A 24,229-nucleotide genomic window follows, 5' to 3' on the forward strand; every position below is an offset into this window, starting at 1 on the left:
ATTCTGACATTGCTTCGTCTGCATAGCTTATGTCCATAACCTGTACATTATGATTTTTTCCTTATGCTTGAGTGATTAATTTCTTTAATAATCATTTTGTGCAACAGAACTGGTGTCACTTGTTACAGCTTATATAAAATACATGGAAAAACTCAATAATATTGAGTATATGAAACTACCACAGTAGAATATTACTTTTATATAAAAAGTTCTTTAAATAGGCTGTATTACATTTTTAAGAGTTCGACTTCCTTTCTGTCTTGTTCTTTATATTCAGTTTTCTTTTATGATGTCCATTGAGAAATGCAAAATGACATAGCTCACTATGCTCACAGTATTTAATATCAAAGTAGAGGAATAAGTTCTACACTGTACTCTTCCTCTTCACTGTTCAAAAGCTTATGAAACAGCCTGTAGAAATAAAAACCCTTAAAACTGTCTTCATAAATTCCTGGCTGTTAGGAGAGGAATTTGGTTAAATTTCTTGCCCAGATTGAAATATACTGAAGTATAAATCTAGAATATGGTTTTTTTTCTTGTTTTTTCCCAGGCCTTCAGTCTTGGGCAGGCTTAGAAAGGTATTAATTTATACCTAGTTAGGCTTATAGTGAGTTAATTTGTGCAGACTGCAGGACCGTCATTCTCTACGCATTCATTAGAAGTTGTACTTCCCTTAGTCCAAGATGGAGTTCATTTTCTGGAGACAAAATAAGTATGGGTGAAGGAGTGGTAACTTCAGGAAATATGAAGAAATAACTGTCTTCCTACCACCTTGTTAGTGAGTTTTGCTCAGGCTTCATAGTTTTGTATCCTTTTTGCCAATATAGAAGGGTTTATTTTGACAAAAAAACCAAAACAAAAACCCTCACCAAACCATAATCATGGCAGTCTATCAATAGTGTAGTTCAGTAGGGCTACTGCCATTAAATGAGTTATAGCTTAATGTATTGGGTGGGGAGGAGGGAGGAAAAGTAGCCCTTACTCTTGGAACAGATGAGCAACATTTGTTCTTATGCTAAATTAAAATAAAAATCACAACGATTCGTGCCTGAGTTTCTTTGAGACTCTCAAGATTAAAACAAAAGTCTTCAGTTGTCTCTTCTGCATGACAGTGAAGCTGTATGATAGTGAAGGACTCAAAACTGAAATACTGCTTTGCAAAAAAAAAAAAAAAGGAATAAATGGATCTTTTTCTTTTATATCCTATGACATGGTTTGTTTTTCTGACCTTTGTCCTGATCTTGATGTGTCCCAAGATCAAATCAAGGCTTTATATCCAGTAGACAGCACCAGTTTATGCTTTCTTGGTTTGTGGGGACATGGAGGAAGGGGGAGAAGTGAAACTGTCCAAGCTGCCTGCCTACACACACAGCGCTTCCTTATGCAGTAGTGTTGCACTCCCCTTCATGGAGGTGCCCTGCCTCACTAGAAAGTAAACATGTATGCATGCTTGTGGAACAAGTCACCTCCCCTTCATACAATTTAGAGACAATAATATACCATAATGAGAAAATTGGAGTGGGGAACAGGAGGGTCTAGGGAAGAAGTTACTTTTGACCTTAAAGTTAGTTTTCTTTCTAGGGTGAAAAATAGTACCACCTTATGTCACATAAAAATCTAGTATGTTTTGGTAAACCTGAGAGGGCAGTTTTCAGTACACTTGAATTCCTGGCTGTACTACATCACCATTGAAGTGTTTACACAAACTTGCAGTTATAATCCTGGTTATAAATTTTACTGAATTGTGTAGTCGGAGTAGAATATGAAAATAAAATATCGGCCATCATGGACAAATTCCATTACTACTAAAGCAGAACTGAAAATATTTTTGGGCGTTTTGTTTGTTTGGGGTTTTTTTTAAGAAGCACAATGTTTCTAAAATTAGCAGGTAGCTGTGTTGTATGGCAAATCTAATGCATAAGCACTAGATTTAAGAAAGCTGTTGGCTCACTTCTGTTTTTATTGGAGCTCATCACAAGCCTGTAGGCTGTAAGAGAAGCAGAGGTTGCAAATATGGAGTATTTCTTTACAATTATTTCATAAGTATCCTCAAAGACAAGTGATACTATGCTATATTGATTTTGCTTGCCTTCTTTTTGCTAGATAGCACTTAAAAAATACTGCTATATATAGTTTTTTGGCAAACTAATTTGTTTTTTACCTGCTAAGAGGAATGCCACTTTCATCTCCCAGCATGCTTCTAACTCTGCTTGCACACACAGGGGGACAAGTTTTATATTTTACTGTAGTAAATGAACAATTGTAATACTTGATATTGGTGAGGAATAAAAAGTATTCTAGCTGGGCACGACAGAGTTCTTTCTTTTTGTTTGGAAAATGCATATCACCCAAGCCAGGACTGAAGCCTGTTTTGTCCCTCCTGTTTAAATTAGACCACCTTTCCAGTAAACTGTTACCTTGTAAATTAAAAATGAAAGCAATGTAAGCTGTATTCCTTGTGCTCTCAGAGCTTTTTTGGCATGAGAAATAATTGGTAACATATTTAATGCCTTTTTGTAAACTTCATACAGGCGCACATCTATTCTTTGGGTACAACGATGAAAGCAGTGATAGAATATACATTAGAACCTGAGACAGAATCAGAATTTGGACAGGATCTACATACTCTACTGGAACAAATGCAAGAAGAGAATCCTGAAAATAGGCCAGATATTGAGGTAAAACAGCTTTACATAATTTCCTGTTCAAAATAAGATTTCTGTATGTGTGCTCATTAATAAACAGATGGTCTTTAATATACTCAAATTTTATAAGAAAGCTGAAGTTTTCCCAGACTCAAAAGAAATTGTTTCTTGCCACTCTAAGGGAGTGGTAACCTGAAGAACAGATGTAGATATTCTACGGTGATGTGACTTTTGAAGAACATTGGGCGAATACACTTGTGGATCTAAATTTTCTTATTAACTGTTTCTTCCCATTTAATGTTTAGTTTAGAGAGTGAAAGCCATTAGAAGTAATAGATATCACAGGAATTATGCTGTGAAATACCTTTAGTTTTCATAAAGAATTTGAAGATATAAAGAATTTTTCAAGATAACATGTTATTTGGTATTAATGTGTGAAAATTTAGCTTTAATCTGTTGTTTTGCAGACTTTCAGACTGTAGCCAGAGAGTAACAGTTGTTCAAATACAGCTTTACATGGATTCAGTTCATCTACTTCTGTGTAGTGCTGTGTACTTTTTTTTTTTCCCCTTCTGAGCTGATTGTGTGTATTTTAAATGCTGTAGCACCTATAATCAATCCTTCACGTAAAGGGTGCTGCAGAAGAAGAATTAATAGATTCATTTTTATAAAGCAGATATTGGCTCCCTGGCTGGGGACTACCCAGGCAGGAAACTTTTCCTGGCACAGAGCCTTCTTGATCATCTCTCCTGTATTTCTTTTTGTTCACCTTCAAGCATAATCGGGAAAGGAATTGTACAGTACTCCGTATCCATCTCCGTTTGGTCTGTAGTCAGAGAAAGCTATTGCTGACTACTCACATCAGCCCAAGAATAGAGGGGATCAAGGATGGTCTAGGGTAATATACGAAGGTTGCTTTGTGACCATATGAAAAGATTATTTTAATTCTTTGGGGGGGGGGGGGAATGACCAAAAAAAAAAAACAAACCACCCCACCAAAAAGAACCACAACAACAACAAAACAAACCAAAAAAAAAAAAAAGGAAAAAAAACCCAAAACAAATAAACAAACAACACAGCACTGCCCCTCCCACCCCAGAAAAAAATGTCTCAAGTTTTTCCTGCCCTTCCTCAATCTGGTATGTGAACAACGGAGCCGGTATCTTCCTTCCACTCACAACTGCAGAAGAGCAGTTAAGCGGGCTAATGGGGAAGTAAGAGCAGCTCATCAGAGCTGTATGAGGTCCCATCAGTGTTTATTTAGGAACAGTTACTGAGGAAACAGTGGGATGCAGCTCTCTTTCACTTCCTTCCCTAAGTGACAGGTTTTCAAATGTGTGAATGCCTGTAGGTAATTGTGTGTGAGACCAGTGCTAATGCCATTGAATGATACTCAGGCTACATTTTAGAGCTATGAAATAATGTTTCTTTTTGGGATTTGATAATGATTGCTTTCTCTAATTGGTAACAGTGTATTCCAGATATTTGTATTTTGAAGTTCTTAAAAGATTCAGGATATACTTATAATGTAATTTTGGTAATAAAAACAGTTATTATCCTGCATATATCACTTAAAATGAATCACTGGCTGTGTAAAAAATAATCCACACTCTAGATTTCTGTGGTTTCATGATGCTATTCATATATATTAATTTTATCAGTTGTTCTTAGTGTTCTGACTGTAAGCTAGAACTTGAAATGTATTAAATAATTTCATGATAGCCTGTGGTAAAAATGAGAAATTAATTCAATGACATAATAGAAACACACAGTATAATGAACAGCGCACAAAAAACCTCCAATATAACATCATATAAATTCAGATGTACTGTGTGAGTTAACATGATTGACTTTAGTCAAAACTTACAAATTATTAATAATTAAGTATTTAACACTAATTTTCTGTAGAGCATTTTGTCATTATGTGAAGAAAAACTGAAGGTTGCTTCATCAAGTAATATTTGTCGAAGCCTGTCTGCTGTTGGAAGAAGAGTTCTTTCAATTGAATCATTTGGTGCTTCCCAAGGTAACCTTAAAATATATTTAGTGTAGAACTTTAGATTGCCTGACATATGTAATGATTTTTAAAATACTGTGTTTGTGTACTTTCTCTTATAGGTTCCTTTCTAAATATCAAAAAGTCATTATTAATTATTTGTGGATTGGGGGTGGGGAGCAGCAAAAGTACAATTCTTAATGAACATAATTAATATATTTTGTGTCCTTTTATGATTAAAAGTGACTTGTCCAGAAGTAAATAATTTGTGTAACATACTAAAGATATGTAACAGTAGTAGCAGAAAAAGCAATATAAATATTTTTTAGGAAAGATTAGAAGGTTTAAATATGCATTTAATACAAGCATCTGTTTTTGCATCTAGATATCTGTGATAACATGTGGAAGGGAAGAATGTGTCAGAGAAGTTTGGGATCTAAATTGCATTCAAATGAGAAAAACAACATAGCAGGTGATTTGTCTGCAGTAGAAGATGTGACAGCTACCTGTCATAAGGATTCTTCTATAGTTACTATGGTGACTGGCAGAGAAAGAGGTTTAAAGGAAATGCAAATTGATCTGGATAACGAGAAAACTCAACATTCTCAACTTGCAACTCAAACTAAAGAGAGCAAAGAAGAGGACAAACATGCAGTGTATACTGACAGTTTTGCTAGTGTTGCATTGGATATAAAATCTTGTGTTACTGACCTGGAGAGAGATGGCATTTTTAAGAAAGGCTCTTTGAGAAAAATTAAAACCTTTCCAAAGCTACCAATGGAACCTGCAGATACGAATAACTTTTTTACTTCTGTAACCAATAGAGGACCGCTACCTAGGAAAAATCACTTGCTAACACAAGAGTCACTACCTCTAGACAATAATAATGAGGTTGCTTTTGCAAAGGGAGATCTGAATTCATTTGCTGTAAGTAGTCCACCAAAAATAGAACCAACGAATCACCAGGTTAATGATCTTCATTTAGAAGCTCCATGTGTATGCACACAGGTGTCTGGCATGAATCTAGAAGAACATAGGTTGCTTATTAATGGTAAAAAGATGGGGTTTGCTTCATCTGATCACAAAGATGACTGTTCTGATGCTACCTCTGAACTGCCAAATACAGCTAGTATGCTGAAAGGTCCAAATCAATCACTTGCTGGAGCAAAAATGCTAGACAATTACATGGCATTGGAAGACTATTCTGAAACTTTTCAAGGGTCAAATGAAAATTCTTTACCACATTTTAGCAAAATGGCATCAGTGTTAACAACAAAACCCAGTGGGAACAGATATGGATCAAACCTAATCAGGTCTCCAGAATTAAGCAACGGTGCGATGAGTGCAAACAATAATGAAGATAATCTTTGTGGAGGCAGAGGGTCAGAAATCAAAAATAATGAGCAGGTAGTAAAAATAAAGTCTTCATTATATAGTTGCTGTAGTCATTTATGTGGAGATGAAATGACTTAAATACTGTGTGATTTTATTTAAATTTTTTTCCCCCTCATCCCCTTTAGCATCCTGGAAAATTGAATTTTGCTAGTCTGCACACTTTTAGAGTTAATATTGGAAACATGGTGATCCTTTTTTCCCTCTTTAAAAGTAAAGTGCTGCAGAGAAAACTATGCTGTGCAAAATCAACTTTCATCCTAATTTTTTTTCTTACAAATGGAGCATACTTGCTAGTGTGTTAGAGGAGCATAAAAGTCGGTTACATTTGTAAGAGAACATTACCAAAGCATATGTAGGTTTTTAACTCTTTGTTACTGTCAGTGCATAAAGCCCACTGTGGGCATCCCAGGTGCTTATAAAAATTGCAGAGTTCCTGACTGTAAACATGACCTCATTGAAATCAATGGCAATATCCCATCTGCTTCAGGAGGTGGAAAGACTCCGCTTTTTTTTTTTTCTTTTTAATTGATGTGTACATTTAAGTTTTTTGAAAACTGTACATATGTTATATCTGTTCTGTGTTCTTAAATTACCGCTTCTGTGTTTGTTATGTATATTTCATGATAGAATTCAAATATGTGCACAATATGATGGATATGTTGTCTCAAGTCTTTCACCTTTATAAATAGTCAAATACAAAGAAGGAGAGCTGATAATTAGTCTACTAGAATTTGTTGATAGGTAGTTGTAGTGTGGTCTCTGCTCAAGTTACATATTCTCAGGGTGGACAAGTTTGGTCTCTGACTAGATGGTTTTCTCTTGTGCCACACTCAAAGAGATGTAAACAAGCCATGTAATAGGAAAGCTGCTGGCTAAAAATGCATGTGGTTGATGCCAGCCTTGATGACAGTCCAGCCTTGCTGTGACTTGATAAAAATGAGCAGCACAAACTTCAAATATTTCATTTACAAAAATTATGAAGATACTGGGGTTTTTTTCCTTATTTGTTTACTGTCAACTCATCCTTGCCTAAAAGCCAGTCTTCCAGCCCTCCCATGCAGTGGCACCTAAGGTTATTTTCAGTCTGCATCCATACCTCTTTTCACCTTGCCTGAACACATCTACTGGAGTAGTAACCTAGGACTATCAGGTGTGTTCATCATAGCTAAAAAAAAAAAAAAAAAAATCAGTTCAACATTGAACATACTGTTTTAAATTATTTTTTTATCCCTTTCCTGTCTCTTCTCCTCTCAACAGCATGTACACTTACTGAACTCATAGTCCAGAAGTATAGTAAATATGGATAAGTACCACATGACATGGTTTTGCTGTCTGAGGGAGCTACTCACTGTATGCATGTTGAATCCTTTATTTAATTCTTAAATCCTGCAGGTGCATTCTTCAGACTCTGGGAAAAGATCCATGTACTGTAGACACTTTTTCTTTTCTCCCCTCTTCCTGCTCTGCACTATGCAGCCTAACATATTCAGAAGAGTCCCAAGTCTTCTGCTTTTCCTATGTCACTTGTTACCCTGGATTTACGTGAGCCTCTTCATTTAGTAGATGTACTTGTGTTTCTAACAAGGATCATAGTAATTTCAATCACTGACATCTTGTGAGAAAGCTTATTAGTAAACAGAAATGTAGATATGTCTTAGTATTCAAGCAACAGAAAAAACTGTCATTTGAAGTACAAGTCTTTTCTCTGAATTGAGTTTTTATGTTTTAATGCTAAACTCTATAAATCTAGGAGTTATCTTGCATGTTCATTTGTCATGGAGAAGATGGCTATCACACCACTATAAAACCCTACTGCAGCTGGTTTGGATTTTTGTTTTGTTTTGTGTTTGTGGTTTGGTTTGGTTTGGTTGTTTTGGGGGGGTTTAATTGCAGGAAATAAAGGTACCATACTTAAGTCACTCGCCTTGAGGTGGAAGTGGGCTTACTTAAGCTTCTGTGTGAACTAGAGAGGTGTGGTGTATAAACTGTCATCACTTAGGAACATAAATTGAGTGTAGTGATAGGGGTCCTTCTTTAGGTAGCAAAAAATCTGTTGAAATAAGACCTGTACTCTGTCCTTCCTGGATTACCAGGACAACAATTTTAAGTCTGGGTACATGAAGATACTTTTGAGAAAATAACCTTGCTCAGAATTAAAGTTTTCTAAAATTCTTGCATGATTTAAAAGATGTAAAAAATGTCCCATTTCCTTTTCCTGCAGCCACACTAGAGACTGGCACATGGAAAAGTGAACAAGAATGTGTTTTCAGGTTATTCTGCCATCCTTCTGAAATTCCCATCAACTGCTGCATCATCAATTTAAATAAAGTGTTTTTTTTCAGATTGAACAGAATTTCAGTCTAAGTAAGTAGGCTTCTTGGTAGAAGTGAGGTATGGCAGACTATTATAAGTTGTCTTACAGGAAAGGGGAGGGGTGTTAATGTTTTCAGCTTCTTTTTCTTCTTTTGGAAAACTAATTCCTCAGGCTTCTGAAACAGCAGTTTCTGCCTCTGTCTTACCTTCTGATAATTACAAAAATAAAGCCATACTGTGCTATCCCTTATGTAACTAATGTCTCTTTCAAGTTACCTTTCATTTCATTTCTCTGTGCCAGAATTTTACCAAATGCCTAAAAATATATGGGAGTTTTTTGGTTGTTTGTTTTGTTTTGTTTTTAAGAGGGTATAACTTCAGTCTGAGAGTTTTTTTCATTTACTGCAAAGGCACAAAAAGTGTGAAGCCCCAGCTAATGTGATTTTTATCTTCTGGGCTAAATAAAAAACCCTTCAGATTTACAGTGCTGCTCTTTCACTCCTTTTCTATAACAGATAAGCATGATTGCAGCAAATAGAGCTCTTGAAATAGTACCACTAGCATCTCTTTAAATATTTCTTGTTCTTTAGAGAAATGCAATACCAGTCCCATCCGGTTGAAGATCAACCTTGTCTGCTCTGGTGAACAGACAGTTTTTCTTGCCTGTCAATACTTCTCCAGTGGATAGTATTTTTCTAATACTCCAATACTGCTTCTTAATGTTGTGTGCTTTACTGCTAGTAAGCATTACTAAAAGTACTTGCTTGCTTGTCTGGCTACTGCAATGTATCTTGTGAGGGTTTTCCTAGTAATTTTTATAGTTTTGCATGCATAAATAAATATTTTTCACTTCAAGTTTGAGTGGGGATCTTTTATTTCTCTAACCAATTTCATTCCAATTAGGTTGTCTCATCTCTAATGCTTTTAAATGTTTATCTGTAATTCAAATGCTATGGCCTTTACATGAGAAGGGTTAATGGGAACCTGGCATATACACATTTATTTTCTGTTGGTTATTCATGTACAATCAAGCATGAGAGAAGTGAAAAGCCATGCAGCTAGAGAATGACACTTGAACACTGGGGAAACAACACTTGAAAGAAAGAAGTTTTCAATTCCCAGAACAGTATTTATTAAAAAAAGAAAAATGATAAATCTTGCTTGCTTTGGCTGTTTAAAGCATGCCAGCATTATTTTCTTAGAATATAGTGCATTGTCATAGTCTGAATATATAAAACTTTTATTAAAAAACTTTGATTTTACAATTCTGGTACCCACAATGAAATAAAAGATTGTTAAATGATCTGAAGAACTAAACCCCACTTTTGTTGGGGAAAAAAAAAAAACAACAAAACACCACCAAAAAAAAACCCAAACAAAACAAGTGAGGCTTAAAAAGTGGTCTTTTGGGCATAAAATAAAATGTCACCAGTTTGTAGCTATAGGCAATAATGTCATTTGGCTTTTTCATAATTTATTGTCAAAACTGCTGTAAAAAAACTTTCTTACTTAAAACTGGGTTATAAAATTTCTGTTATGTAAAGGTCAGTTTAAGTACACAGAAAAAAAATCAGGAAGAGGCACTGGATTATATTATTATTATTATTTTGCAATTCCACTGGTTCTAATATATTAATAAATGTTTGAATGTCAGTATTAAGACAACTTTAATGCTTTAAATGAAGTGGATTTGAGGCATTATGGATGCTGAACAATTGTCTTGAGCTTGCTTTGCTAAAATGTCTGAACAGATGGTTAATGAGTAATGCATGCTACATGTGTTTGACTGAAAAAATTTAATCATATGTTTTCCAGTGTTTCAGTTTGTTGGGGTTTTTTGTTGGGGTGGTTTTTTTTTCTTGGTGGTTGAGAGGTTTTTTTTGAAGTTGTAGGGAATAGTAATAGCTGTGCATCAGAGAACTGCATGTAGAAAAAAAACCAAACATAACCAAACATCAGGCATGCCTAAGTAAGAACATTTTACACTTAAGTGTTTACCAGAACATAAAGAGGTTCAGCGGGATTTGAATGTGCACTGCGTTAAATACTTCTGAGGTTTGAGGCTTAAATAAAAGCTGCCTCATAACCTGAAGTTGAAAAGTGTATCATTTTTCCTGTGGAAACTATTTTAACCAGACTGCACACATTTTTCATCACAGCTGTAAATGCATGATGAAACGTGTCTTATCACGCACCTCTAACTTTTATGAAGTGTTAGGACAAATCCCCAGCAGGTCTGAACCCTCAGTCTTCAGATGAAGTCTTTCAGAATTCTCTTTCTGATGTAGGAAGGTGACCAGTTTCAATAATTAGAACACTAGAATTACCTTCTTGTGTTGTTTTTTGGTTCAGATTTTTATGTGCGGGTTTTGGGTTTGGTTTGGTTTTTTGTTGTTTTTGTTGTTTTTTGTTTGGCTGTTTTTGGGGAGGGGACTGTGGATTTTTTTAGTTTGGGGTTTTTGGTTGGTTTTGCATTTTGTTTCATTTTCAAGAATGAATATAATCTTTTGGTATGGTCAAGTTTGGAAGAGACTTGAATTATAATAAGAGTTAATGCCAATGCAGTTAACTATTAGTATCACAGGAGAAACAGCTAGCTAGCAATATTAATGTTTGAAGCTCATTCTTCTTTAGGATGCTTGCCAGAGGGAAACAATGAGGGTATACATTTAAATAAAGTTCACCAACCTGTAACTACATTCTTTTTTTTTCCTGACTCAGGTTAATTTGGCCATCCTGTGGATGGCAGTGATTCTCACTTCTGCAAAGATTTGCTTTTCCTGCATCATTTTTTTCTTCTGAAACAGACTTTTTCTGGTGCTTTTTCATCTTCTATTTTATTATCTGTCATTGACACTTCCTTTTTTCTTATCATAAACTTTTGCTGCTCCTCCTAGGGCTTGTTCCCACTTTTCTGCTGTGCTTAAATTTCTTTCTATCATTTCTTTCTTCCTCTAGAGAGCTTGGGTATCATCCCAGAAGTGATGGGAAATGCCTTTCAGCTTTCTGCCATACAACTAACTTCAGTCTCCAGTTTAATGAGAGGTGGTTCTTCCCCCTAGCTAGCCATTCATCACCTTGTCCTGAAGTGAGAGGTGATTTGTATATGGAATAGAGGAAGTCCATCTTTCTCTGCTGCACCTTTTAGAGCCTCTAGGAACATAAACTTCAAGAGGTGGTATTCTCTTTCAAGAACATATGTGGCAGTGGTGTGTACTTATTACAAAAACATTCCCGAATCCCAAAACCTTTGTAATGTTCAAGTCAGCCTGTAGAATTTCTGGTTTTGATTTCTCTCATGTCAGCTGTGCAGCATGAATTTGAAAATTTTTCTCTTTCTTTCATTGTAGAGTGTCTGTGAGCAGACACTTGCACATGAGAACTAGGGTGCTGTGGAGCGGGGAATGCAGCACTGGTCAGGGATAGTAATCAATCAAGTATAAGCTTTATCTTGATTATTCTCTAGACTAATTCTTCTGACTGTCTGCCCTTTTCCTTCCTGCTGTGGGATTGGTGTCTTTTTATCAGACAGTTCAAGAGCTTACCTGTCTAGATATAATGAAGGAGCACATTGATGAAAGAATTTTGCATGCCAGGATGCTGGTGATAGGAAAATTTGAGAATGAAGCTTAACCATATTACTTGACTTCAAATCTGTCTATGCTGAAGTTACTAATTTTTGTGATGTGCCACAATGGAGAGTAGGAGAATAAAAACACCAAACTAATTTTTATGTAAGTTGGAGGTAGGCAGAATCTAAAACATTTCAAGTAAATCAAAAGGTGTGTTTTGCACATCTTGTTAAAAATTATAGTTTATCTGGATCACCCTCAAGGGATATTTAAACAGTATGAGCCTGGAGTATTATGTTCCTTGAAAAGGTCTTCTGGTAAGAAGTACCAGAAAAGTTTCAGCTGCAGAAATGTGGTTCTTTTTCTCCTCCCCACAGATCACAAAGAAGCTATTTCTGTTTGTCAATCTTGAAAGTTAATGCAGTAGTCTGTTCATTATGTATTTTACAATAAAATCCAAATAGTGCTTCCCTGATGGGTGTTTCATAGCCAGGATAATGGAAAATTGACTGCATTAAATGGCAGTGAAGAGACTGATGTGCCAAATGTAATGATGAACTACCATTGTGTGTGAGAGAGTCCCTTAGTCTGCTTAGATTTTGCCAAGATTGATTGGAATATAAAGGTGTCTGTAAAAGCTACAGAACAGTCCAGAGGTTTTAATCTTTCTTTGTCTCCTGTGCTCCATTTTTGTTTTGTTGGTTTTGGTGGTTTTGTGTTTTTTTTTTTCCCTAGAGTTAATTCCAAGTCGCTTCTAGTAGGTTTTTTCCCCCTTGTGGCCAAAAGTTGACATTTACAGATAGTTTACAATCTTTGGGCTGCATACGCAACAGAAAATGTGTGGTGCTGTTTTAAAAAATAGTTGGATGTGTTGGTTCTAACCCAGATGTTTCTGCCTACTGTGGATCTTTTACTGTTCCTTTGGTTGGTGGAGATCGTAAGGTCCAACTGATGCCAAGAGCCCCTAATAGCAATAAGCTCTTCATTAACACAGCTTGATTGGGAAGGTGTCTGTACCATACTATCAAGTTCAAATTCTTATATTCACGTTCCCAAAAAAGAAATTGAAAAATTGATTCTCTGAAGAACAGTGAGTTTCCCTGGAGCAGGATCTGTTACATAAGTATATTATGCCAGGTATGAAAAGCTAAATTGGTAGCCAGAAAAACAAATTCTGTTGCTACAAATTGAGCAGCCAGTGATTAAAAGCAGAACAACATGCTTGGACTTCAAATAAACCAGTCATTAATTCTTTCAACATAGTTAACATCTTTCACAGAAGAGCAACAAATGTTGATGAGATCTTTAAGGTAAGACCTGTAATGAAACTGTCAGGGTAGATCAGGGTTCGAATGTGGAATTTTTTGTTGGTGGTGGTCACTTGGATTTTTATGTTTTTAAGTCTAGGTGTCATCTCTAATTAATTGTCATCTTTAACATCCTGAGAGTCTTTCCTTAGTATGACAAGAAAGAGCTTACAAACAGCTAATTTTTCCTGAAAGACTTATTCTGTCTGAAATTTCATTTGGATTCCACTTTTATTACATGTTTAAGGAACTACTGGTTCATCCCTACAGCTAGGTAACTGTGCAATGCTTTTTCAATAAGAAGTAGTATATATATATAATACTTTCAGTAACATACAATACTAATATATATAATACTTTAAATAAGAAGTATTATTAGATCATTACTGGTAAGTGCAATAAATACCTCAATGCTTTTTAGGTGAGTGTGTTGTATATTAAGATTTGCTTTTTCATTGGATCGGTAAACTTTATTTGTGATAATTTTTAATAACTTGCTGCATCCTCACTCCTTTTATTTCAGTGCATCTCTCTAAAAATCCTGTTGTCCTGGTATGGTAAACCCCTGAAAGACTATGAACTCTGGGCATTATGTCATGAGTGTTTATGTACTCTGCAGACTTGTGGAGATTATCCAGGTATAGTCTTAATTATGTTAAAATATTTGCTTAGTTTTTCATGTTTAGTGTATTTTTTGTGTACAGAAAAATTAATAAGCAATGTTTCTAATGTCATTCTCTTAAATTGTGGGTTAGAGTTTTTACTCAATTTGGAGTTATCTTCCTTATATAGAGGAATGTCTTCTCTTTATTCTTTTGATGGGGAAACAAATCATTATGACTTCAAGCTGTGAAATAGATTTTGTGTTCAGGCATTTCAGGGATGGAGAAACTGTACTGTGACTGCTAAGCACTTGGGACTTGTAAGTTGAAAGCAGGAAGAAATTAGTGCTGTATATGTAAATGTAAAACTTCCTCTCTTGCCTGGATTCCTTTGTGACAAATGCTTCCTGATTTATTTTTGATAATACAGGGCTTCATTAGTTTAAAGCACCCAGGGTCTTGACATGACATTACTCCTTCGACATTCCCTATGCTTCAGTATGTAGGAGAATTATCAGAAGTCAACTTCAGAGAGAGCAATGGGGAACTGTCCTTTGGGAGAATTGGAGTGTGTTGTTTGTAACTTGGGAGAAGATCATCCTAAATTTCTACAGGCATTCTGAATGTTGGTTTAGCTTGTGCTAATAATCAGTCTGTAGCTGTTCTGATAAACAGACCAGAGGTTCTCACTGCCACCTCCTGCCTTTTCTTTTTCTTGATTTAAAAAGCCTACTATTGATGGTTTGGGCAAGGATGAGCTTGAAGTCTATGACTGAATATAAGCAATTGGATAGTGAGGCACAGAAAACTTACTGCATCCCTTTGGTTTTCAGCTTCAGCTGTTTTATTTTGTGTGATATAAAACTGTTAAAAAGGAAATTGGCCATAAATGGAGATTTCTGAGCACTTTACACAATGTTAGCCTTAAAATTAAGCATTTACATACCTTGCAACAGAAGGATTATTTCAGCCTTATAGCATGATGCTAGTGTTTGTGAAGGTTTCAAATAATTGCACATAATGACTCAGATTCTAATTTAATATGCCTAGCCAGCCTCTGTTACCATACTTACATGTGCCCAGAATATGCAAGTCTTCAAAATGCAAAAGACTGAGTTGTGATCTGCACCTTATCTAGTCTATAAAAGTGAACATAATGATACAAACCACTAAATGGAAGGCACCTTACATAAATTCCACATTTGACAAATAAAACTACCTCAAATCTGAATATTGTTTTCAGAATTAGAGCATTTGTGCTAGAGGATTCTCTGCCTGTTTTGAGAGTAATTGTGCATTGTGGAATGACTTACAGTGGTGTCACTACTTCTGTGCCCCACATACACCCATAAAGTGTTTTCACCATTCCTTTTGAATAATATTAACTAATTAAAGGTGAAGCTGATATCATATAAAAGGATATTTGTTAAAATATCTTTTGCTTTAACACTGGTAGAGTAAGATTGGTAGCTGATGAGTCATAGTTAAATGTATGAAATGTGGTACAAGCTGGATTATTTATGATTTGTTCACATAAACAGCCTTTTCCTAAAAATCCTTCCTTGATTGCACTTTTTTCATTATCCTAAGCAGGAAAGAGCTGGGTAAGAAAATATACCCTTCTCCATGTATTTTTTTAATTCAGTCCTGCTACAAAAGTTGCAGGAGGATTTATACCCTCTACTGAGACTTAATGTATTTCCTTTCCTCTTCACAGAAGATGTAGCCTACATGTTGCTCATAGGCACTTTTATGAACCTAGATGAGAATTCTCATGTTGCACTGTAATTTAGACTTGGTAAGCATGAACTGCTGCAGATTCAGGGCCAAAGGCATAACTCTTGAGAAACAAAGACAGAAGGCTCTCAGAGGAGCTGCCTCTGCAAAAATACAATTATAGAATCATAGAATAGTTAGGGTTGGAAAGGACCTGAAGATCATCAAGTTCCAACCCCCCTGCCGTGGGCAGGGATACCTCACACTAAACCATATCACCCAAGGCCTTGTCCAACCTGGTCTTCAACACTGCCAGGAATGGAGCATTCACAACCTCCCTGGGCAACCTATTCCACTGCCTCACCACCCTAACAGGAAAGAATTTCCTCCTTACATCCAATCTAAACTTCCCCTGTTTAAGTTTTAACCCATTACCCCTTGTCCTATCACTACAGTCCCTAATGAAGAGTCCCTCCCCAGCATCTTATAGCCCCCCCTTCAGATACTTGAGGGCTGCTATGAGGTCTCCACGCAGCCTTCTCTTCTCCAGGCTGAACAGCCCCAACTTTCTCAGCCTGTCTTCATACGGGAGGTGCTCCAGTCCCCTGATCATCCTCGTGGCCCTCCTCTGGTTCCAACAGTTCCATGACCTTTTTATATTGAGGACACCAGAACTGCACACAATATTCGAGGTGAGGTCTCACAAGAGCAGAGTAGAGGGGCAGGATCACCTCCTTCGACCTGCTGGTCACGCTCCTTTTGATGCAGCCCAGGATACGGTTGGCTTTCTGGGCTGCAAGCGCACACTGCTGGCTCATGTTCATTTTCTCATCAACCAACACCCCCAAGTCCTTCTCCTCAGGGCTGCTCTGAATCTCTTCTCTGCCCAACCTGCAGCTGTGCCTGGGATTGCTCTGACCCAGGTGTAGGACCTTGCACTTGGCATGGTTAAACTTCATGAGGTTGGCATCAGCCCACCTCACAAGTGTGTCAAGGTCCCTCTGGATGGCATTCCTTCCCTCCAGCCTATCAACCGAACCACACAGCTTGGTGTCGTTGGCAAACTTGCTGAGGGCTCACTCAATCCCCCTGTCCATGTCAGCAACAAAGATGTTGAACAAGACTGGTCCCAACACCGATCCCTGAGGGACACCACTCGTTACTGGTCTCCACCTGGACATTGAGCCATTGACCACAACTCTTTGTGTGTGGCCATCCAGCCAGTTCTTTATCCACCGAGTGGTCCATCCATCAAATTGATGTGTCTCCAATTTAGAGACAAGGATGTTGTGTGGGTCAGTGTCGAATGGTTTACACAAGTCCAGGTAGATGACATCAGCTGCTCTACCTCTGTCCATCAGTTCTGTAGCCCCATCATAGAAGGCTGCCAAATTGGTCAGGCAGAATTTGCCCTTAGTGAAGCCATGCTGGCTGTCACCAAGCACCTTGTTGATTTTCATGTGCCTCAGCATGCCTTCCAGGAGAATCTGCTTCAAGATTTTGCCAGGCACAGAAGTGAGACTGACTGGTCTGTAATTCCTCGGGTCATCCATTTTCCCAAATAACTTGTAAAGGTTTCTGTTTGGAGAAGCTTTGCTTTTCAAAACACATACTTCAGGTCCAGCTTAAATATTATTGAAGGTAGTAGGCAAGCCTGTATTTACATTAAGCATTGTGAGCAATTTAGTGGCTTTAGATGTATTGTATACAGATAACTACAAAAGCAAAAGAATTATTTCCTTTCTTTGTTATTTTAATTTTCTTAGGTGTCTTCAATTTATTATTTAATAAAAATATATTTTACTCTTAAGCTTCATCAATATATTATTTAATAGTTAATAATTTTAATGGTTAACCTAAGTTAATGAAAGAATCTATTCTACTACATTTATATGAAAACAATGTATTAGATGGTAGTCTACAAAGGCAGGACTACATTGCTAGCCAGTCAGCTTATTATGTTGAAACATGTTAAATTACAGTGTGCTTTGAAGACATAAAACAGGTAAATGTAGTCGTACAAGTTTTTCGTCACTGAAATTATATAACACAATTTCATGACCGTAATGTTAAGTTCTTGAGGACCTCAGATAATTTAAAATAGTTTTAGAAGTCAGTTATTTCTTTCCTAACTGTGGAAAATTTCAGGGCCTTGCAAATAGCAGTCTATGTAACGCTTCTTCAGTATGTGCAATTATAACTATTTGTGCAAAGCTGGACTCCCTATCCTATCCCACCTTGAGGTGTTCTGCATCTGCTCACATATGTCACAACTGTTTCCAGATAATGACCCTGCATTTGGTGGGGTTGGGGAATGGAAGAAAGGAGAGATTAAAAGCATAAGATAAATGGACTGTCTTTATTGGTGCCTTGTGAGAAAACTAGCATACATGTAGCTGTTGTATTCCTTTTTCTGTTTTGTTCCTTTCTTGGCCTTCCTTTTCAATGCTGGCTATAAAGAGAATAAGCTTCTGGTGTTCTAAGCCCTTTTATTTATTGTGATCCCATTTTTACTTTCTTTTCTGTTCTGCAGGAATTGCTTTGGGTGATAACACATCTATTGTTTCTTTATTGGGTGGTGTCTGTTCTAGCATTAGTGTTATTTAAAGCATCATTTATCATAGGGTGATTGCTGACACTACAAATTATTTTTTAAATTATTTATTTGTATTATTGTCAAATAGTTACAAGACAGATATTTATTATGCCTTGCCCTTGTTTTGCAGTGGTGTTATGTTTGGACTCCGTGCTTATTGACTGCCATGGAAGTATCCTCTTTGCTGCTCCAAAAGCTAATGGTAAACTAATACATTGTGTGCTCTGCTTTTATTTCTTTTGGGGCTGAGTGGAGAAGAAAGCAAACATCTTACTTTTTGTTTTTTGTTTCTTTTCTCATTTAGAATCATGTGATATATTTTACTTAGCTCCTGAAATTGAAGAAGAGTATGCAGATACTGAGAAGGTAATGTGGTAGGTTATGTAGGTTGCTATGCATTGCATTTTATCAAAGGACAGTTGCATCCTTCTGGTGCTTGAGGAAGAAAGCTAACCTCTTCTACGATTCTGATAATATTTCTCATTTCCCCCTATATTTCTCAGTTATCTGTGGGGTTTTGTATATTGATCTGCCATAAAATTAGTTGCTTCTGAAAAATAATTATGCATTCCAAAACTGTTGGAGTAACTGCCAATAATCTGTTAATCCATAGTTTTCCATAAGACTTAATAATTTTTAGTTTGTTAGCAATAAGACAGATTTTGAAGTCATGTTTTCACCCTCTGGAGGTCATGCTAAGATTAGCATTTTACACTGTCTAGGCTAAAGCCCAAGCATTTAGCTTATTTGGAAGACTGGGTAAAATATTACTATCAGCATATTTTTACTATGGGAACACTATGAATTATAGTCTTTTACCAATACTATTTTCCTAGAGCTTTTTGCTATAGATATAATCCATAAGGAGCTCTTGGAGCAGGGATGATAAATATGCTAATAAATAGCAGGTCAGTATGTGTTTCCACTGCAACTGCGTCTGAATAGCAAGCTGTACTACAGTGATCTTAGCAGTTAGGAAAAAATAATTCATGGTACCTTTCTATAATGTAACAAGAAAAAATGTTACCTAATAAGTACCTTGTGTCCATGAGTTCTTTAGAATTAGACACTGTAGTCATGAATTAGAAAAAAAAACTTATAAAAAAATCTACTAAAGACAGCAATTGACTTTCTGTAAAATTATCTGTAGCTAGAAAATGTTTATATATCTTATTTAAAATTAGTTTTTCTTCCTAAACGGCTGTGATCCAACATGCGGGTTTTTCAGAGGCTTCAGAAGCTTAAAAAAGCTTAGCTGAAATCTAATACAGCAGTTTTACCACACAGTAAGAATTTATAACTCTGAAGGCTTTATGCTTTATTCTTTTTCTTTAGAAAAGTAATTTCTTGACTTGTTTATCTGCAACATTATATATAGAATAAGCTGACCTGTTTTTTCCTAAATAAATAAATATAGGTTAGCATTGTGATTCCATTGATCTCTTGGAATTCTGAGTTGAAGGGGAAGAATTATTTTTTTTGTTTGTTTGGTGGAGCTACTTTCTCCTACCTCAGGTGGTTTTGTATCTACTAGTAGCTTTTGTTCAACAGTTCAACTGGTTCACAGGTTATTTTCACTATAGTGAACTTCTTTCTTATATTGTGTTCACTGCTGTTCACTTTGGTCAAAAAAGTGCTAGAAAATATTGTTCTATGGGACCACATTATTCAGTACTGTGCTTAGGTTTCTGTCATTTTTAATCTTTCAGAGGCAATGTGAAGAAGCATGGTGCTTTAACTTTGTCAAAATTGCATTTGTAGTACATGCTAATATATGTAAACTAAGCATTAAGGAGGCTAAATCTGGCTCTGTCTGAAAATTCTAATTCTTATAGAATCATAGAATACCATAGAAGATCATCTAGTTCCAAACCCCTGCCACAAGGAGGGATGCCTCACACTAAACGGTGTCACCCAAGGCTTTATCCAAACTGGCCTTGAGCACCACCAGGGATGGAGCATTCACAGCTTCCTTGGACAACCCATTCCAGTGCCTCACCACCCTTACAGTAAAGAACTTCCTCCTTATATCCAATCTAAACTTGCCCTGTTTAAGTTTGAACCCGTTACCCCTTGTCCTGTCACTACAGTCCCTAATGAAGAGTCCCTCCCCAGCATCCCTATAGGCCCCCTTCAGATACTGGAAGGCTGCTATGAGGTCTCCATGCAGCCTTCTCTTCTCCAGGCTGAACAGCCCCAACTTCCTCAGCCTGTCTTCATATGGGAGGTACTCCAGTCCCCTGATCATCCTCGTGGCCCTTCTCTGGACTTGTTCCAACAGTTCCATGTTCTTTTTATGTTGAGGACACCAGAATTGCACAGAATACTCCAGGTGAGGTCTCACGAGAGCAGAGTAGAAGGGCAGGATCACCTCCTTCGACCTGTTGATCACGCTCCTTTTGATGCAGCCCAGGATATGGTTGGCTTTCTGGGCTGCAAGTGCATACTGCCGGCTCATGTTCATTTTCTCATCAACCAACACCCCCAAGTCCTTCTCCTCAGGGCTGCTCTGAATCTCTTCTCTGCCCAACCTGTAGCTGTGCCTGGGATTGCTCCGACCCAGGTGTAGAACCTTGCACTTGGCATGGTTAAACTTCATGAAGTTGGCATCAGCCCACCTCAGAAGCGTGTGGAGCTCCCTCTGGGTACCATTCCTTCCCTCCAGGGTATCAACCGAACCACACAGCTTGGTGTCATCGGCAAACTTGCTGAGGGCGCACTCAATCCCACTGTCCATGTCAGCGACGAAGATGTTGAACAAGACCGGTCCCAACACCGATCCCTGAGGGACACCACTCATTAGTGGTCTCCAGCTGGACACTGAGCCATTGACCACAACTCTTTTGTATTCTTCAAACTCTTTTATTCTTCAAATAAAACAGGAAAGATTGTGACGATCAAGTACTTTTAGAGGTCCTTCATCATGACAACTTCAGTTGGTCTGTCTGCAGATAGCACAGTAATCGCTGAAATGGATATACAGTACTTCATTTTTCTGATACATCTAATCTTCTCTGTAAAATGTGACTTGTATTGGCTAGCTCATAATTACTGTGTGCCATTTACTTACTGAAGTATCATGACCTTTTTAAATAAATTACAGCTGGTCAGGTTTTATGGTAGAACTCTAAGGCTTGCAGCAATCTTAACTTTTTACATGAGAAAGGAATTCTTCAAAATTATTCTAAAACCACTTTTTTCCTGAATAATTTTCCTAGAGAAAGGGTAAGACAAATTACGTCTTTTGCTCTAACAGTAGAAAATTAGCTACTATTATTTGTCCTGCATGCATACTAGCTATTTTTTTTAATGGGCAGGGATTTTCATAAGCATCTTCAAAAGCCAAATGTAATCTGTACTTTGGAAGCTGTAGACATTATTATTTGTGTGAGGAAAGAGGGAAATTTCTGGATAATTTGCTGGAATTGGTTTTGAAGCGGAAGCTTTTTTTTCTGTCTGTTTACATCTTTCCTGTCTCTTACTTTATACCAGGTCTGCATTTATGGTATTGCTGCAGTTCTGTGGATGGCTGCAAAATCCAGTGTTCCACCAAGTCACAAACTAGCATTGCCAAGAAAATTTAAAAAACTTCTTCTGGGTATGGCAAGAAAAAACCCTGAAGAAAGACCTTCTCTAGCTGATGCAATTAAGGTTAGTACATTTAAGCAGTTTTATGTGTAATATAGTTGTCTAAAGAGTTATTTTAGTAATTTAAATATCAAAATACTAATTTATTTTGCTAATAAACTGATACCTAATTAAATCATAATCTGACACTGTGGGGGTTGTTTTATAAGTTAACTCTCTATGGACAGCAGAGGGGTGTGGTTTTAATTTATATTGAAATTGTCACTAAGGTACTTGGAATAGGTTCATAAGACATCCTAAACTTAGATTATTTCCAGTTGACTACTTAGCTTGACTTTGCCCTTCTCCAATAATATCCCACTTGACTGAAAACTTTTTACTGCCTGGAAATTATGACTTTTTGACTTTTTTTTTTCATAAGACATGCAGTCGTTATTTATTTGAACAAGGTGTAAACAGCAAAAACATTTTGGCATTGCTGAATAAATCTGTCTTTAAGGTAAGAGCACTACCGTTTTTTACTTCTCTACTTTTTTTAAATTAATTCTGTAAATTGTATTCCAGTAAGACTTTTGTCCCCTGCAAGTACAGTTACATTTGTTCTCGTTTTGATTTATCTTCAAATAGCCTTTAAGTAGTGATTTTTTTCTAGTTCTTGCTATTGGAGTGGTCACTCCCCAGATTTTGCTGCCCTGACTCTACACTCTCTATAGGTGAAGAGCTAGTGACTTAATTTTATAATCTCTCTTTCATTTACCACTCCTCTTATCAGAATAGAAGATATCAATATGTAACTGTTGTTCTGTTTGTTTATGTGTATATAATGCATGGAGCGTTCAGTCAATCCATGGAACTAACTTTGTTCAAATCTTTGATTACCTAAAAGTTCTGATTTGAAACAGTTTTCCAAATGGTTCTAACAGTCCTTAGAGTTTTGTATGCCATTTAATTCTCCACCTTAGCATGACTAGATTGTTGCTTTGCAACATTCTAGATATATATGGGTGTTGGGTTGGTTTGGGGTTTTTTTGGAAGTAATTTAAACTGGAACAAAAATAAAAAAAAAAAAAAAGAAGCTAATAAATTCAGTTTGGACTTCAATTTTGTTAGGCTGTTGAGGAAGACATAATCTCGTCTCAAGATCATGTTGCTTTTGCATTTAAAAATGAAAGACATGAAATGGACCCTTCAGAGTCAAGTCTAGGTAAGCATAAACTGACATGTTCACTTTTAATGTTCTCTAGATCAGTTCTCTATGTAATATTGTCTTAGGTGCATGGTTTTGGGTTTTGTTGGTGGGTTTTTTTTTCTAAATTCATTGTTATTTACCTTACATTTATATTATACATATTGTTCATCTTTCTTTTGATTTTAGGATTTGTGCCTATTACCAGTGAAAGTAAACTTGTAGCAGTTAAAGGACCAGTACCATGCCAGATTTCTCTAAATTGCAAGAAAGCTACATTACCTGTTGCATTCACCTCACCTGCAACTCACTTCAAGCCTATTATTCTGCAACAAAATGAAAATATAACAAGGTTAGTATATCTTAAAGCAGAATGAGTTAAACTTGACAGTTAATTGTTAAGTCTACTGGAATTGTCAGCAAAAATAATTCTTTTTCCTTTCCAGAGAGATTCACACACCAGTTTCTGAGCAATTCAAGAAAGAGACAAGAAAAGAAAAACACATGGACAACAACAAATCAGGATTTACAGAAGACTCTAAAAGCTGTGCTACTGAGGACACAAGTGTTGCTGAACCTGAAATACATGAGTGTGATTTACAAGTTCCAGGCCACTCATCCCAAATATCTTCAGAAGAGCAAAAGCCAATCAGCACATTTACTTCTACAGTTACTTTACCAACACCGTCTGATTCCTCACGTATTCTAGAGGAAAAGAGCATATTACCTGAAGTTGGTTCAAACTCCTCAGCTTGTCCTACTTCTTCTAATTTTCTTCATATAAGTAACATCATTCTCAAACAGGACTCAGAGAAAAGAGTTACAACATTTGTACCAGTACATTTAGCTGTATCAGAGCAAATACCAAATAAACCTCTTCGTTCAAGAATTGCTTATGATTGCTATCATAGTTTGCCAGGGCTACTTTCAAGTACTATTGCAAGTTATAAGATAAGCATGCAGACAGAAAATGATGCTTCCCCTTACGAAGTGCAAAACTGCGAAGCTGCTAATACACAGAACAAGTTTGATAAAAGTAACCCAGTTATTCACACCACCTGCCAAGAAATTGAGTGTGCTGCCATTGTAGACAGTATTTTCACTGAACAAGGATACACACCATGTACCTCAGTGAATCAAGGAAATTCTTATCTCTTTGACGCTGAAGCCCTGTCCCCGCAGAACAGAACAAGTGACACTTTACTACAGGAAGTGGTTCATCTTATACAAGAGGAGTTTGCATTTGATGGCTATCTAGAGAATGGAGTTGAAGTTTTTGATATGGGTATGTAGCTTTTCTTCTGTAGGTTATC

At 36.7% G+C, this 24,229-nt stretch overlaps 1 protein-coding gene across 3 annotated transcripts in view; it reads left to right on the forward strand.

The window, feature by feature from the left end:
- Nucleotides 1-24,229, forward strand: part of KNDC1 (kinase non-catalytic C-lobe domain containing 1) — a 69,740-nt gene that overhangs the window by 23,779 nt on the left and 21,732 nt on the right. For all 3 annotated transcript variants that reach the window (XM_061459068.1, XM_061459066.1, XM_061459067.1), the window contains 11 exons: nucleotides 2,532-2,678; nucleotides 4,554-4,671; nucleotides 5,027-6,048; nucleotides 13,752-13,866; nucleotides 18,273-18,344; nucleotides 18,447-18,508; nucleotides 21,635-21,793; nucleotides 22,152-22,229; nucleotides 22,841-22,934; nucleotides 23,106-23,268; nucleotides 23,363-24,201. In XM_061459068.1, coding sequence (XP_061315052.1) covers nucleotides 2,532-2,678; nucleotides 4,554-4,671; nucleotides 5,027-6,048; nucleotides 13,752-13,866; nucleotides 18,273-18,344; nucleotides 18,447-18,508; nucleotides 21,635-21,793; nucleotides 22,152-22,229; nucleotides 22,841-22,934; nucleotides 23,106-23,268; nucleotides 23,363-24,201 — 2,869 coding nt within the window. The remainder of the gene's footprint in view (nucleotides 1-2,531; nucleotides 2,679-4,553; nucleotides 4,672-5,026; nucleotides 6,049-13,751; nucleotides 13,867-18,272; nucleotides 18,345-18,446; nucleotides 18,509-21,634; nucleotides 21,794-22,151; nucleotides 22,230-22,840; nucleotides 22,935-23,105; nucleotides 23,269-23,362; nucleotides 24,202-24,229) is intronic.

This window comes from Pezoporus flaviventris, unplaced genomic scaffold (assembly GCF_033815535.1).
Source record: "Pezoporus flaviventris isolate CSIRO_AGI_PZ_B2104156 unplaced genomic scaffold, CSIRO_AGI_Pfla_v1 ptg000029l, whole genome shotgun sequence".
Taxonomy (NCBI): Eukaryota; Metazoa; Chordata; class Aves; order Psittaciformes; family Psittacidae; genus Pezoporus; species Pezoporus flaviventris.